Raw genomic sequence first — 16,389 nt, forward strand, 5'->3', positions numbered from 1 at the left:
TTAAAATTCTTTTATTTTTCGTTTCTCGAATATAAAGTAAAAAATTTTCCTGGCTGGAAATTTTGGCACACTACCATATATCCATGATATTCCATATTTAATGATTTTCATGACTACTTTTTGGGAGGAATTCCGTTTACCTATAACAAGGATCTCCAGGACGATAAAAAGACCTTGTTTTCCCCGGACAATGTTTTAAATACTAACTTTGTTGAGTGCTAAACATGCATGAGACGAATAACAGGAAATATGCAAACGCTTTAACATCTGGTATGTTGGCAGCGGATATGGTTTACTATCTCGTACGAAAAAGACTTGATAGTTAAAATATAAAAAACAAATTATTAGATAATATTCTCGATTTTCCATTTATATAATCAATTTTTACTAAATTTCATTTAGAGAAACTTATCAGTTTACCGTAAAAATAGTTGCTCTGTCATAATCATTGTGAGTGTCTCTTTGCGAATTGACATTTAGACAATTACAAATCGTAAAATAGGAAATTTCATTCACTGAAGTATTCAATTTCTCATTCTATATATATTTTTCAGTGAAAAGTTTGAGGAAGACATGGTACAAGTTTAGAATTTCAGCAGCAGCGCTAAATAGTACAAAGTAAGAGATGTGACCAGTACATCAGCACTGACAGAACAAATTAGCGATCTTCGAACTTAGTTATAACAAAGTAATTCTATCGAAAAAATGAAAGTGAAGGGAAGACTATATACCATTTAATAGATAAAAAATAATTCAAAAATAGAACACGAGAAATATTGAAAAGCTGTCTGCTTTTTTCAAATTCTGCTAATTTCCGTTCGACTGTTTCAGGACCTCACAATATGTCACCGCTACGCCAGCATTGAGTATTGCGCAAAGAACTCCTTTTCCAATCCATTAGTGACGAATTACTCCAGACGATAAATGAAGTCAGCCAACTTATCGGTTGTCCTGTGACACTGATCAGAAACTAGACCGGAAGCACGTGTTACAATCGCAAATAATGTTGGTCGAGAAGATAGGTTATGCAGCGATTATATATGGGGGCTACAGACTTTCCCGTGATGTAATATACCGAATATACAAGAACTTTTTCTCAGTATCTGTAGTTGATTTATGTTCAATGGGTAAGTGGGCAGTAGTCACAGGATGTTCTCATGGAATTGGAAGAGCGTACGCGGAGGCATTAGCGAGGATGGGTTTGAACGTGATCCTGGTCAGTCCTGATACGGAGAATTTAAAGTCTATCGCGAGTAATATCGAGGCGATGTACAATGTGAAGACAAAAGTGATTAAGCTGGATCTGTCGGAAGGTCTGGAGACGTACAACGTGATAGAAAAAGAAATGTTCGGCTTGGAGATCGGCGTGTTGATAAATAATCTCGGCATGTCATATCCGCATCCGGAATATTTCCTGGATCTTCCTCACAAAGAGAAGATCTACATGAGTATCGTTCATTGTAACATAGTCGTTGTAACGAATATGTGTCGAATCCTATTACCACAAATGGTTGTTAGAGGAAAAGGAGTCATAGTGAACGTAGCCTCAATGGTGGCTGTGTTGCCGAGTCCTTTATTGACAGTGTTCGCTGCAACAAAGGCATACATTGTCAAATTTAGCAGAGACTTACAGATAGAATATGGAAAACAAGGTGTAATCGTGCAGTGCTTGTTACCAGGCACGGTGACAAATCATACGACAGAGTCACCGCGATCAGGATGGCTAGTTCCTACACCTGAAAAATACGTTCAGAGTGCGATCAGGACTATAGGCAAAGAAAATGTGACCACCGGATTCCTGCAACATTCTATTTTGATTGGAATAATCAAATTTATTTACCGAATATCGCCGAGTTCCATCATCGTTTGGATGATCAATATCATGGAAGGAAATCGGAACAACGCGCTTCGACGATATGTCGGATGACTTTGTAGAAATATACGGAGTTTTATTTAAGGGAAATGTTTCCTTATTTTCCTTTCTTTTATATTATAGAATAATGGTAAATTCTAGATATAATTAAACCTTACAGTTAGTGTGGAAGAAGATATTGTTCCTTTCAAAACTTTTTAAGATAACTTGAATTTAAATTTAAATAAGAAACCGGAAATGGACAGTGCGCTTCGGTACATGATCGAGACCAAAATTGGATTCTTAGCATGATTATATATTTATGTGTAGCATATACAATATTAGAAACTAGTAGTTATTCACCTGAAAAATAACGAAAAATTGTAAAAGTGCGTTTAAATTTAAAAATATGAGTGTGGTTATGACTCACTTGTTGATATGCTTTGATTTGATTGATGACTTGGAGAAAAAATGGATAAAACGTATATTGTAATTATTTTAAAAATTTCTTTGGACCATATTATACATTATGCATATTATGGAACTATTCACCCTGAATATTTTTAATCTATACTCAGTCGGTAACGTTGACACGAAAGTAAAAAGTCTTATTTTCATGTTTCGATATCTCGAATGCTATATTACGATTATAGTTATAAACATAATTGTGTCCTAAACTTTTCTCTTTCTTTGTGCATTACAAATAATATTTTACTGGAAAATCTAATTCTTTAAAACAATTTGAGAGGCAGGTTTGTTGATAAGTGATATATGTATATTTTTAGAATGATGCGTCAAATACTTACGTTTTCAGTATGTTTCTAAAAAATCTTTCTCCATTATGATTATATAGAATGTAGTATTTGTAGAAGATATTTATTTGGATTTTTTTATGTAATAAACATATTAATCTGTGTTTGAGAAGTATTACTCTCATTTAACAAAAAATATATTTTTTAACCTTGTTACCAGGTACACCGGTAATTTTTTTAATATGATATTTAATAAACAATATTTATTTTATACATGTAAAAAATCTTCTTTCGCGCGAGCTAACTTAAAAAATTAAAATTATTGATTGGTAAAATATTGGATTACAAAATTTTTCCTAGGCAGGTGTCACATATAAAATAAGCAGAGAAAAATCGCTTAGCATAACATATATCAATATAATTAAGCGATTTAAGCACTTAATTTGTGCCAAAATGGATAATCGACATTATGATAATCCATTTGATGATTATCCTAATGTAATTTCAGCAAATGTTGTGAATGCAACTACTAATGAGGTAATTATTGTTCATTATATATATACATTATTCAATAATTAGATAGTAAATTATTACAAGCATATAAATATAAATTATTTACAAGCATATGTATATGTATGGAACTTAAAGAGATTGATGCTTGTTAGATCAATGAAGACTATAAAGAAACAATAAAAATATATATAAAAAGATTAATAGATCGATTGAAAGAAAAGAAAAACCATTGGACTTATAATGATGATTACTCCATGTATACTGGATCAGCAGGGATTGCGTACATGTTTTACAAATATGGAAAGTGCTTTAATGAACCAGTTTACATTGATGTATGAATCTTTCAATATTCTTATTCCTTTAAAAGATGAATTATTTCTTAAATGCACATTTTTTCTGAGCAGGAAGCAATGGAATTATTAAGGATATGTATAGACAAATTCAGGGGTAAAAGAGAAATAACATTTTTGACTGGTATTGTAGGTCCACTAGCCTTAGGTGCAGTTGTTTTCCATTCTGAAGGCTATTCTGATGTAGCACAAAATATGATTTCAAAGTATATAGTTTAATAATATTTCACACTTATACATGTACAGAATTTGAAATAATATTTTTAAGTTTTATAATCTGGATTATCTTTCAGAGTAAAATCACTGCAAACAGTTGTTTTAAATGAAAGTAGTGATTTGCCTGATGAGTTACTTTATGGAAGAGCTGGTTATCTGTTTTCCCTCCTCTTCTTAAATTCAAATATATCTCCTGCTCCCATAGAAAATGATCTTATTAAACAGGTACTATCAGAGCAATGAAAGTTAAATTTAAAGTAAAGGTAATCAATGCTTTAATACACAATAATTAAAAAAATATCATATCAGGTCATAGCACTCATAATTAAATCTGGAAATCTGTATTCTGCTTCAAGAAAGTACAAAACACCTTTAATGTATGTTTGGCATGGGTCAGAGTATATTGGTGGTGCGCATGGATTGGGTGGAATACTTTATATACTATTACAGGTATGGTATAAATGAAAGACGCATTAATTATGTTTTTGGTCGACTAGCCGACTAACTGATTAATCGGCTTCCAAAAAGCCAACTAGCCATTTCTGGGGATCATTTTCAGATATTGCTACAAAATGCATTGAATTTATGATTGTTTAATATTACGAATCCAAAGAAAAAATTTGTTGACATTGTTTGTTATTTATATATTTATTTTATTATGTCTTGTTTCTTCGTTTTAACAAGCTTTTGATTATAATAAAATTAAGAAATAGTGGCCAAAATTCCTAATCAATTGGTACTTATTTAGGATATTTCACTAAGTACTAACTATTATTTTAAAATTTTTATGTAATAATTATGTTGCACATAAATACATTCCTACAAGTAATAATATATACATATTAAAAAATATTAAAATTATACTAATGACAGTAAAGAAAGAACATTGAATTTTTATTTCTATATCAAGTTATCAATAATACTAAAAATTGAATACCGGTCAATTGGCTTTTTTTGCCGACCAGTTGTCGATTTGTCACCGATTACAAAAGTGGGCCGATAATCGGCTGAACCAGCTAGGCTATTAATCGATACATCTGTAGTATAAATACAAATTTTTGTTATGCTATTTTAATAGTAATACTTGTATGAAAAATTTTTTGTAATCTTCAAATATTTAAATCTATTTATAGGCACACCAGTATTTAACACAAACTCAATTACAAAAGGATATAAAGCCTGCATTAGACTTCCTTCAGAATATACGATATCCTTCTGGAAACTTTCCATCCTCTATTGGAAGTCACACTGATAAATTGATCCATTGGTGCCATGGAGCACCTGGAATGACTATGTTATTTTGTTTAGCTTACGAGGTTGTTATTGTTTAAATCATATAACTTTTAGTAATTTTAAATTTCTAATACATAATGAAATGTATGTGTATATAGATATACGAAGATAAAAATTATTTAACAACTGCTGTACAATGTGGAGAAGTGATTTGGTTAAGAGGATTACTTAAAAAAGGATATGGAATATGCCATGGTGTAGCTGGAAATGCATACACGTTTTTAAGTCTTTTCCAGCAAACAAAGGTTGTATTGAATTTACAATAAAGATATAACATAATTTGGATAGATATTATCAGAATAAAGTATTGACTTTTTTTGCAGGATATAAAATATCTTTACAGAGCTTGCAAGTTTGCAGAGTGGTGCATGGATTATGGAACACATCAAAGCAGGTCACCTGACAGACCATTTTCATTATTTGAAGGTATTTTCTTATAAATAATAATCATCTTTTCTTATCTTTTATGGAACTAATAATATCTATATATATTATTTTAGGTCTTGCTGGTACAATCTATTTCTTGATTGATCTTCAACATCCACTTTCAGCAAAATTCCCAGCATACTCCATTTAAGTACAATATACTTCAATTCTAATTATTTATTCCTCATAAAATTTCGTTTAAAAATGACTCTTTAAAATCAATTATCGCAATTTAATTCACACTATCCATACTATTTGGGTTTGAATTATACATACTTATATTTCGAATATGTAAATCTATGTGTACTTTACTGATACATAATAAATCTTATACACTACAAAATAAAATAATTCTACAAGTGTTGATCCTAATTGCTGATTTATGTTACTTTAATAGGGATGAAAATTTTTTCCAAATTCATTTCGAAATTTTTACTTGAAGCTGAATACATTAAAAAAAGTCATGGATTATGCGAGAAATCTATTGACCATTTTGTATTGAAATATCGTGCCATAATCGATATATTTTTATATTATTTTATAAAAAAATTCGGTAAGTAAATATCTAAATTTTATATAAAGTTTTATAATAACAAGGGCAGTATTGCTTCTTCGATAGTTCGAGTATAAATGAAAGACGCATTAATTATGTTTTTGGTCGACTAGCCGACTAACTGATTAATCGGCTTCCAAAAAGCCAATTAGCCATCTCTGGGGATCATTTTCAGATATTGCTACAAAATGTGTTGAATTTATGATTGTTTAATATTACGAATCCAAAGAAAAAATTTGTTGACATTGTTTGTTATTTATATATTTATTTTATTATGTCTTGTTTCTTCGTTTTAACAAGCTTTTGATTATGATAAAATTAAGAAATAGTGGCCAAAATTCCTAATCAATTGGTACTTATTTAGGATATTTCACTAAGTACTAACTATTATTTTAAAATTTTTATGTAATAATTATGTTGCACATATCTTACTTTAATAGGGATGAAAATTTTTTCCAAATTCATTTCGAAATTTTTACTTGAAGCTGAATACATTAAAAAAAGTCATGGATTATGCGAGAAATCTATTGACCATTTTGTATTGAAATATCGTGCCATAATCGATATATTTTTATATTATTTTATAAAAAAATTCGGTAAGTAAATATCTAAATTTTATATAAAGTTTTATAATAACAAGGGCAGTATTGCTTCTTCGATAGTTCGAGAAAAACAATGGTAAAAGTGAAACGTGGATCAGGTGCAGCGGTAGACTCAACGGCTCGCTACATATTGGTTAACAGGCCACTAATATTCATGGCGGGTCGTGCAATGGTATTTGTAAAAGCGTAAAGAGAAAAGCTTTAAAAGAGTTGCTTCGTTGAATTCAAATGTATGTGCTACTACATACTTGCATATATCTAACTATAATACTTACTAACAATCTAAATCAATTAATGCAACATTATACGTATCTTACGTTTACAATAAATTAATAGTACTCATAATTCCTTAATTAATTCCTTAACAGCACTCATATTCATTTCCTATATTATGCACGTCTATTTAACTATTTACCAAAACTATTTACCGAGATTCTAAATTACCTATTCATACATGCAACATTTGTCCTATATTTACTGCAAATTAATAATACTCATAATACTTTCCTTACTTGTTAATCAATAAGCAAACATTGTATGAAGTAACAAGTGAGCTGTGACATCACAATAACACCGATGTTAGTAGGGACCCGTTTGAATCTTCCACCTGGGAAGTCACATCAGGAGAGAGAACGATGATCGCATCCGTTTCTTCCTGTAAGTATTAACTAATTGGAAGATGGATCTTCTCCTGGATACAAGAGTGGTGTGGTACTGCCGCGCCGCCCGTAAGCATCTCGAGTGTATAAAAGCCGCTTCCGCCGATCGCGCGCTTAGTTTCGCTCGACGTTGACCGATTGTGAAACGACGCACTCTCAACGTGAGTACCATTCACGAGATCGTTGTTACGATCGCTGCCAAGCCTCAACTTCCTTTTACCGCTAACCCTGCGGCGCTTACGACTTGCACGGACATCAGAGAGTTATACTTTTTACTTAACTATCGTTGCTCAGTTTCAAACGTTCCTACTGGACTCTCGTAGTAATATCGGTGTGTTTGTTTCTGTGGTTTAACGTTCAGTCAATGTAAGTCGAAGTTTTTCGTTCGAAAATTTAGTTATTAGGCTTTTTCTCTCATTTAGGATGAAACAAGTGAGAAAGTTGATCCACCTGGCAGAAAGTTCTATCTCGCGCTGATTTATCGCTAACGAGAGTGAAAGTGTGAATCCATCTCTAGGGAAACTAATGAGCAGCTTGGAAATCTGATAAAACATAAAGTTGTTTGATTTATGGATTAATGTATATAAAAGTGTAGAATAGATTTACATAATTTGCAATTAGGAAACTGTTAGAGTATTTTGTTTCAAAATTATGGAACGCGAAATGTAATAAAAAATCATTGTTAACGAAGACGTTTTGTACAAGTTATATTTATTCTATTCTTTATTAAGTTTCACAAAAGGAAGTACATGTATAAATTATCCTTGCCTATATCATAATTATTAAATAATATTGCAGGATCATCCTAAAAAAGTGATGATTTTCACCTAATCTTTCCATAATGTTTTCATTCATCAACATTTTTTTTCAAGATTAGTATCATTACTTTCGTAAATATAAATATCAATTTCACCAGAATATATTGCAATTCCATATGCACCAATTCATGCGCTAAAATACTATAAATTTCTTGTTCTTTCATTTATTTTGTAACAGTATAATGATTTAAAATTTTGTAACATAGTTTATTATAACATAGTTTCATGAATATATATCTATATATATCATATCATTAATTACGTTTTTATATTATTATTTGTTCATTTTTACGATTTAGGTTTATAGCGTATGCAATACAATGTTTTTAGTAATTGAACAAATTGGTGCTACGAATTTTTATATTACGAATATTTGTCGTTAATAATTAACCGTCTTGCTTTTGATGTTTATTCTCTTACGCGCGTTCTTCGTTGCATCAGAGGAGTGATTGCAAAAATCGGTTCAACCATTCTTCTCACAGCATGACAAAATACAAGATAAATATCGTTTCAAATCCCAATCTTCTTCATTAAAGGGAAAAGCAGGATATTCTTTATTTTAATGCATCTTTTTTTTTAGTAAAACAGAGTTATAATATTTAATCCAATAATTTCTTTAATCTAATAAATCTCCAATAATAATACTATTATATAATTTATAATAAAATGAAAAATTGTTATTTAAAAATACATAAAATTAAAAATACAGAATATAAAATATAGAATAATTACTAAAATTTTGTATTTTTTTATTTTAGATGAAAGTCCATTTTACGTTATTTGCAACAATATTGATTGTGGGAGTAGCTATGGCATTTCCACAAAAGGATGGTCAAATTTTCAGTAACGAGGCTATAAAACAGGCACAGAATACCTATCTTATTCCGAAAGATGCGACAATACAAAAGGTTCAAGAAGGTATCGAATTGGCAGCGTACGAATCGATTCCTGGTGATCAGAAGATTAATCTTTTCGAAATTCTGGGAGCGCACGTTCCATCGGAAGTGGTGAACAATCTCCAAGCTCAAATCGATCAGATAGGACGGAATTAGACTCGCTTGCTTTTCTTCTCCATCATCATCGTCATCGTTCTCTTGTAAAAAATGTTTTGAATCTAAGTTTTATAACAATTATTTATAGAATGTAATAAGTCTTTTTTTTTATAATGATGTACTTAGGCTTTTTCATTTTTTCGTAAATAAATGTCTGAAAATGAGGCAATTCGCTTGTACGATTTTTTTTCATTTAAAAATTGTAATATAAATTTATCTCAACAATAAGAGTACATATATCTAAATGTTTAATTAAAAAGGTAATCATTTGAAAAAGGATGATGATTTATTTTACTTGACTTTATAAAATTTGGTACATACTTAAAATACTTTAAACTGGCCGTCCGCCAACATCATTCGTAGAAAGAGTATTACAACACACATTCCAAGTAACATCATTCATTGTAAAAAAAAAGGAGTCATTCGCAACTTGTGAAATGTCGAACTAAGTCACCTGCCAGAATTATATATATATATATATATATATATATATATATATATATATATATATATATATATATACACATATATACGTAGTGATGTTATGGAGAAAGCTGCAGAACCACTAACCAGAGGTACACTTTCACTTCACCTACATTTATGTTACTATTGAAACGGTTCTTCTTTGGCATCTATTATATGGCATTGCCAAGGAATTTAAAACATAATAAGTCAGTAAACGTTCCTCCATGTCTATTATCAAACACAATATTGAAAGGAAAAAAGAAGTCAAGGATACAATAAAATTTAGTGGAGCTGTTTACTTTCATTCTACTTTCACCTTTGTACAAATCTATGAATTCAATATCCCGTTCTTTCTCGCGAAGTTAAGAAAGTAATTATGTAAGATCTGAAGGACGAATGAATTTTCGTTTGATTTTTATGCTACTGTAAAATGAAATAAAAATTTTAACTCAAACAAAAGCAAGAAATGTTAGGTAATTGTGCCGTCTTTAAAAATGTACCATGACCGTGATATATTACAGTAGCAACGATTCTATTTCTGTGGGCACTCTGTCAATAAGTGACAATATCTCGTACATTAATGATAAATAACTTAAAAAGTATTTATTTTGTTTACCAAGGTACAAATTTCAGAGCCGTGCGAACAAAATTATCAACGATTTTGATCCATTTCAGCTTTCTTCGCTTAGTAAATTAATATCTATTTTCTGGGTGTCTTACGTACGACAGTTAACACTAGTGCATTGTCTTGCATTGAGAGTGTGTTACAATTATATACCTGTAAGTTTTCCTATTGTTTATTATAATTAAGAATTAATTTCCGTATTCATTTAATAAAAAAACAATATTTATAACAGACAAGACGTTGTTTTCTTTTTATATATACTATCTGTACAATGGATGCCGTTTCAATGCTTCAATACATTTTTAATTCACAAACTTAATAAGTTATTACAAATACATTTGAATACTACCAGCAAACGAACAATGGAATGAAATGATACGTGTTAGTAGTTATATTATATAATTAAGATCGACATTTTTTTTACTTAAAAAAGAGTTTTATGTACAAGTGATAAAAAATGTGTTCATTCGTAAATTTATGTTAAATTACCCGTACAAGTTCATACACATTACATCGCTATCACCAAGCAGATACTGATAAGTATCCAAGCCTTAGCAGCACACTATCGAACTTTTAAATAATATCAATAACAAATCGTTTGTTAAGAGTTTAAATGAATCAATGCAAGAAAATGTACTATCCTTCTAACTTAATCGACGTACCATAAGAAAGTTTAATATAGAACCAACATTCGGTGTTTGTGTTTTCATATGTGCTTCCTCCAATGTGTGGATATCTCCCTTATTTCCTATAATATATATAAGTAATTTATAAAAAAAATATTATAAATCGTTACAAATTAATATTATAGAATATTTATACATACTTAGATTTCTTCGATCCCCTATCATTTCTTTCTGCACTATCTTCACGAGTTCGTTTCTTACTGCTAGACGAAGAATGATTTGACGACTTGTGTTTATCATGTTTATCATGTTTATCATGTTTATCGCTCTTCTTGGGACTAAACAAAAACAGAACATGAAATGTAACATCGCCAAGCACACACGTATTTGTGCTAATCACCTGTGTTTGGATGATTTGGAAGGAGACACTTTCTTGTGTGATCCTCCACTCCGTGATCGATCCGATCTTTAATTATTGAAATATATATTTAACACAATTTTAACACAAAATCACGTCTTTCTATGTCTAAAATAGTTGAAATCTTACGTCCTAGAAAAACGTGTAATTTCTTACCTATGTTTATCCGACGACGATGATTTTTTATCTTTATTACTGGACGAACTTTTACTTTTTGAACTTGAAGAACTCTTGTGCTTCGAATTATGCCTGAGTTATATATTTGAGTTAGCGACAAATTTAGAAATATGTAAGATTAAGTAATATACCTTAGAAATATGTAAAATCAAGTAATATACCTGTCTTTTGATGGTGATGGTGAATGTTTTCGACTTCCCTTTTTCTTTTTACTTGAATTATAATCATCATGGAATCTATCTTCTCCTCTTTCTTTGTCTTCTTCAGCTGCTTCCCGTTCTAAGTCAGACCAGTCTTTACCAGATTCTTCAGAGCTACCCAACTCCTCTTCTAAAATGTAAATTTAAGGGAAAAAAATACTAAATAATAAACAAGATACATTTTTTTAGTACTTAAATAAAATAAAATTTGCAAATATTACCTTCGCTATCTGAATCTTCTGAAGCTTCAGAGTATTCAGAATCATCATCAGATTCCTCTTCAGTGTCAAAGTCAGATGGCTACAAATAAAGAATAAAAATTGTTAATGTCTATATAATTGTTAATATTAAATCTTATAATATGCAAACTTGTCTTATTGTTTATAATTATTACATTAAATTCCATACCTCATAAGCATCGTCTTCTTCTTCCTCCTCGTCTTCTACTTCATCATTTTCTGCATCACTCTCTGGGTCCAAGAAACTCCAACCACCACTGTCAAAGAATCCTACAGGATCATCTGTGATAGTTTTCATAATCTTTGTCCAATTCAAAGATTGTACACCTTCTGTATATCTAATGTCACACGAGCTAAAAAGAAAAGTAGCATGTTTATATTTTATTCTCAAGGAATTAAATCCATAGAAAATAGAGAAACGCAAAGAACTTACTTTAGCCACTCCTTTACATGATCTAACATGTTCATGGGAATGGCATTTAACATAGCGACTTTTCTATGATAGTCTTTGAAAACAAAAATCATATCAAAATTCTTAAGATGAAATTGTACTCTTTCAAAGTGAACAAGTTCAACATCTTCTAAAGTTATAACAAATGGAGGCTAAAATACGAAAGAAATATGATTAACGAATTGGTACTTATAGTTCATATGAAAGTAATTATATATGCAGTAAAATTTACCCATTCTGTGAGATTTACTAAACAACCACTAGTGGGTTGCAGAAGAACAGTACTCCTGAATGGTGCTCCAGGGAATCCCAGATCTCGGAACGGTGTATCAAATTCAATTTCTTGTTTCGTCATGCTTTCGACCTGAATAATATTTATTATTTCTTAGAATTTATTTACTAGTCTTGTAAAATAAAATGTTTAAATCATTAAACATTACTTTTTCACAAAAACTCTTAAAGGCAGTTTTCAATTTATGTCTAAGTTCTCGTTCTGATTGTTCAGCAGCAAGATCGTCACGATCGTGCATGTGTTGATGTTTCCCTAAATCTGTTGTGATTTCACCAACTTCTGTATAAAACTGCACGTCCACGTGCTTCTTTTTACCAAACATTATTGCGTGCTGAAAATAGTCTGTATTTAGTAAATGATCGTTAGTAAGAGTAAATAAAACTAAAATAAAGATATATACTTTTAAATGAAAATGAAGCAATATGATCATTTCGCCATCACACGGTTGGAAAAAGGCATTTTTAATATTATTGTAAAGAATATCAACTTTATCTCCTCTAACCGAAGTGTAACGGAATCCATTCACATGTGCTTCTAAACCTCCTGTCATTCTCTTCGAAACGATATTTGGTCGAATGTACAAGTCTTTTAGTTTTGGATTACCCTTATTTTGAGAGAGTATTAGAGTGTCCTGTTTTACAAGATCCTCCTTCTCCCTTTCTTCTGCTTCTCTATTTTTGAATTTCTTTTGAACTTCTTTGATTAATCTAAAGGCTGTGTTTAAATTAGAAGATGGTGCTGAAATTTCACCAGGCTCTTTGGTGTTTGTACTTCGATATGTTCTAGACGATAAAAATAAAAATTTTATTAACATATATTTACACAATTCATCTTAACATTGATACAACTTGTAATTATCATAAGGGATAAGAAATGAAATAAAATTGTACACTAACACTTCTTTGACGAATGTAGCATCGGGTTGTGGATATGATCCACCTTCGTTCCGACCCATTGTGGCACCAGGATGAAAAAAATTTATTCGGAGGTACGTGTAATCTCCTTCTACCGACTGAGAAATATTTTTAATTGTGGATATATGAAAGGGTACAGGAATCCCAAAAATGGGCAAAATTACAGTTTCATATTTTTTGTCTGAAATATAGATATATAACGTATAATAAATAACATATCAAACTTATTTTATAAACAAAATACAAATACACTTACCAACGTATAACTTCAATTCCTTTACTTCTGGTTCTCTTGGCATATGACTCAGACTTTTGTACGATATTGTTGACTTCCGTATCTTTTCTTGTTCCTTCCCACCAGATTGTTGAGCTAACCGAGCTTTTGCAACTTCATTTAGCTGTTGTGCCAGTTCTTTTTGATGTTGTTTCCTCTTTTCCTCAGAACTATGTTCTGTTCTCAATTTAGATTCTATTACGGCTGTTCTCTTTCCACGACCAAGGATCTCAGGTTTAGGTTCATTTTCCTTTCCACTTCCTTCTTCTTCTTCTTCCTCTTCATCCTTAACAAATATTCCAATATTTTTTACCTTTTTTTTCGAAGGTGTTAAATTCGTAGCAGGTTGTGCCTGAAATAAATAATTTTATTCTAATTTCTATTTCTCGATATATTAAAAAAATTACATGATTTTAAAGCAAAGATTAGTACCTCATTAATCATAACTGTGTCACCAATGAAAAGTGCATAGATTTTTCCTTCTTTATCAGTAGCTTCTGAGTTTGTAAGATTCGCCAACCCAACATTTACATTGAATACCATGCCTTTCTTTAATACTGCATGAGTTTTTGGACCAATAAGTAAAGAACTTTCTCTAAATTCGATACCCATCGCAAATCCAAAGTGTTTGGTTAAATGATCAATCATCTCTGGTTTTTCATCCTTTACATACTTTACCCCTGTTTCATATACTTCGCTTATTTTCACTCCAGCTACTAATTTCTTCAGAATCTCCTCTTCTAATTGTAAAAGGAAGTTATAATTATCCTACAATAAACGTATATAATTATTAAACATATTTAATTTGTTATTAAAGCATGTTATTACTTAATATTTTGTTTAAAACTTACCTCAATGGTTTTGGTAGGATTTACCAACAATGTTCGAACTATATTGGAACAATAAGATTTGTAACGCGCTCCAAGAGAGCAAACAATGACACCGAAATGCAAAGTGTTTTTATCACTAACAACACTAAACTTCAAAGAGTAATTTCCACCACTTTGTATTATCGCAGGATAACACATATCTACTTGAGTAACATCAACACTAGTTACATACTTCTTATTTGTTATAGCAGCATCTACACCTTCTGCAAGCTTTGAATGCTTAACTTTCTGAAATAAAGATATATAGATATTAGAACTAGAGTGCCTAGATATTAAATATTTTTAAATGAATAAAAACCAAATACCTTATCAGAATCTATAATTTCCATAATTTGATCCTTAAGATACTTCGTGAAGACATCCACAGATACTAAACAAGCCTTTTTTATGGTATGAATTTCAGCATCTTCTTTTGGACACATTACATATGCAGCTGCAGCACTTACATCAATCTAGCACATTAATGTATATCATGAAATAACCAAAATGTTTGGTATTATATATTGTATGATAAGAAAAAATCGCACACCGTATCAAAAGATTCTGGCTTTAATGCAGCTCTCCACGCGTCCATAAAGGCACCTGGATAATTTTCTTTAGAAAAAACACCCAATGTTTTACCCTTTTTACTTTGTTTTATGATCTCAATAAGTTTAGCAAAATTGGCTTTATCTTCATCATTCTTTAAAAAATAAAAGAGTTTAATACCAACATTAGAAATAAAATTCAATGATTATTAAATCAAAATATAAATTATAGAAAATACATACTCTATCCCTCACAAGTAATTTTACAGAAGGTACACCAGTGTCTTCCGTTTTCTGATTTTCAAGTTTCCTGACAAATTCAATTTTTTTCTTACTAGCCAAGAAACAGATACACTCTTCTGCTAAGATCATTATAGTATCTGTAAGTTCATAACTGAGAAACCATGTCTGAAACAATATGTTTATAATAATTTTACCTTTTACATTTAACAAAATGATAAAAGAAACTACAACACTTTAGTTACATAATTGAAATTTATTCTGATAATATTAAATCTACAAATTGTTCTTTTTTCACCGTGACAAACTAAGAATATGTATAATATACATGAAAAACTTGTAACATTCTATGAAAACCATATTTTTCAGAATTACAGAGATAAGGTTATGCTATTGTTTACAAGTACACACGCAAAATATAAGATGCAAAAACACATTGGAGCAATACAAAAAGTATAACTTACCTGCAACGCTGTCGATTTGCTGTACACGATATCCTCGTCCGTGCCCACGGCGGAAACGAGACAATCCATTTTACTAAAACTATCGTCTGTACCAACTTCTCCATCCTATTTAATAAAAATGATCATACGTTGTTTGTCAAACGATTACATTTATTTTTAACGGAACGAAACATTTCAAATATCTTACCTTCCATGCGGTATAAAGCCGCTTCATACGCCGAAAAAACGTCTCTTTATCAACGGATACGTTTGCCATAACTTCTTGTTTTTCACCTCGTGGTTCTGTGAAATCAACTCGGCATAATTATAATACACCAAAAATCGTCGCTCGTGTTGCGGAGATGGCGGGATTTATAACCAAACCGCAACCGTAATCCACAAACTATAACCCACGCGGCGGGAATGGTTTCATGCAGCGTAGTTTGAGAAATTAACGACACCCCAAACGGCCGCTTGTTCAACTAACGTTCACACCACAATGTGTATTGATGATTAATTCTT

The 16,389-nt window shown here is 30.8% G+C and overlaps 3 protein-coding genes and 1 pseudogene across 13 annotated transcripts; 3 read left to right on the plus strand and 1 right to left on the minus strand.

The window, feature by feature from the left end:
- The first annotated feature begins 1 nt into the window (after position 1).
- On the plus strand, positions 2-1,957 carry LOC138179549 (very-long-chain 3-oxoacyl-CoA reductase pseudogene; annotated as a pseudogene).
- A 231-nt stretch (positions 1,958-2,188) lies between these two features.
- On the plus strand, positions 2,189-5,758 carry LOC138179519 (lanC-like protein 2). 7 transcript variants are annotated; one of them, XM_069112382.1, is made up of 10 exons: positions 2,189-2,341; positions 2,965-3,141; positions 3,270-3,449; positions 3,522-3,673; positions 3,761-3,908; positions 3,993-4,133; positions 4,817-4,999; positions 5,075-5,221; positions 5,300-5,402; positions 5,477-5,758. In XM_069112382.1, the coding sequence occupies exons 1-10, from the start codon at positions 2,324-2,326 to the stop codon at positions 5,551-5,553; spliced, it is 1,326 nt and encodes a 441-aa protein (XP_068968483.1). In that variant the 5' UTR covers positions 2,189-2,323; the 3' UTR covers positions 5,554-5,758. The 7 variants fall into 7 exon arrangements, with proteins under 7 accessions (XP_068968483.1, XP_068968491.1, XP_068968501.1 ...); XM_069112390.1 differs by lacking the exon at positions 2,189-2,341 and adding an exon at positions 2,466-2,604 and having other exon boundaries at positions 5,477-5,757; XM_069112400.1 differs by lacking the exon at positions 2,189-2,341 and adding an exon at positions 2,469-2,604 and having other exon boundaries at positions 2,969-3,141; positions 5,477-5,757.
- Positions 5,759-7,114: 1,356 nt separating this feature from the next.
- On the plus strand, positions 7,115-9,086 carry LOC138179573 (uncharacterized). 3 transcript variants are annotated; one of them, XM_069112510.1, is made up of 2 exons: positions 7,115-7,214; positions 8,793-9,086. In XM_069112510.1, the coding sequence occupies exon 2, from the start codon at positions 8,793-8,795 to the stop codon at positions 9,084-9,086; it is 294 nt and encodes a 97-aa protein (XP_068968611.1). In that variant the 5' UTR covers positions 7,115-7,214. The 3 variants fall into 3 exon arrangements, with proteins under 3 accessions (XP_068968611.1, XP_068968602.1, XP_068968592.1); XM_069112501.1 differs by lacking the exon at positions 7,115-7,214 and adding an exon at positions 7,237-7,377; XM_069112491.1 differs by lacking the exon at positions 7,115-7,214 and adding an exon at positions 7,242-7,582.
- On the minus strand, positions 8,988-16,283 carry dre4 (SPT16 homolog, facilitates chromatin remodeling subunit dre4). 3 transcript variants are annotated; one of them, XR_011173061.1, is made up of 21 exons: positions 16,076-16,283; positions 15,889-15,993; positions 15,428-15,592; positions 15,187-15,339; positions 14,963-15,109; positions 14,619-14,885; positions 14,200-14,535; positions 13,750-14,119; positions 13,476-13,674; positions 12,980-13,361; positions 12,728-12,910; positions 12,520-12,651; positions 12,270-12,439; positions 12,006-12,189; positions 11,819-11,897; positions 11,559-11,727; positions 11,377-11,469; positions 11,203-11,268; positions 11,003-11,140; positions 10,839-10,924; positions 8,988-9,125 (listed from the first exon to the last, which is right to left on the minus strand). XR_011173061.1 is itself a non-coding variant. In XM_069112290.1 (20 exons), exons 1-20 carry the CDS (start codon positions 16,142-16,144, stop codon positions 10,918-10,920), a joined length of 3,414 nt encoding a protein of 1,137 aa, XP_068968391.1. In that variant the 5' UTR covers positions 16,145-16,283; the 3' UTR covers positions 10,129-10,917. The 3 variants fall into 3 exon arrangements, 2 of the variants coding, with proteins under 2 accessions (XP_068968391.1, XP_068968404.1); XM_069112290.1 differs by lacking the exon at positions 8,988-9,125 and having other exon boundaries at positions 10,129-10,924; XM_069112303.1 differs by lacking the exons at positions 8,988-9,125; positions 11,203-11,268 and having other exon boundaries at positions 10,129-10,924.
- Positions 16,284-16,389: the final 106 nt, after the last annotated feature.

Source organism: Bombus flavifrons, chromosome 1 (genome assembly GCF_040668555.2).
Source record: "Bombus flavifrons isolate JBK064 chromosome 1, iyBomFlav1_principal, whole genome shotgun sequence".
Lineage (NCBI taxonomy): Eukaryota > Metazoa > Arthropoda > Insecta > Hymenoptera > Apidae > Bombus > Bombus flavifrons.

What these genes read in the sequence shown, in the direction of transcription:
- dre4 (XM_069112290.1), bottom strand. Translation starts at nt 16,144, where the DNA reads ATGGCAAACGTATCCGTTGATAAAGAGACGTTTTTTCGGCGTATGAAG. An exon ending in GCAAATCGACAGCGTTGCAG is followed by an intron (nt 15,593 to 15,888) that starts GTAAGTTATACT and finishes ATATTGTTTCAG; the next exon opens with ACATGGTTTCTCAGTTATGA. An exon ending in TGCTTCATTTTCATTTAAAA is followed by an intron (nt 12,911 to 12,979) that starts GTATATATCTTT and finishes GACTATTTTCAG; the next exon opens with CACGCAATAATGTTTGGTAA.
- LOC138179573 (XM_069112510.1), top strand. Translation starts at nt 8,793, where the DNA reads ATGAAAGTCCATTTTACGTTATTTGCAACAATATTGATTGTGGGAGTA.
- LOC138179519 (XM_069112375.1), top strand. Translation starts at nt 2,639, where the DNA reads ATGATGCGTCAAATACTTACGTTTTCA. An exon ending in AAAATGATCTTATTAAACAG is followed by an intron (nt 3,909 to 3,992) that starts GTACTATCAGAG and finishes ATATCATATCAG; the next exon opens with GTCATAGCACTCATAATTAA. An exon ending in ACCATTTTCATTATTTGAAG is followed by an intron (nt 5,403 to 5,476) that starts GTATTTTCTTAT and finishes ATATTATTTTAG; the next exon opens with GTCTTGCTGGTACAATCTAT.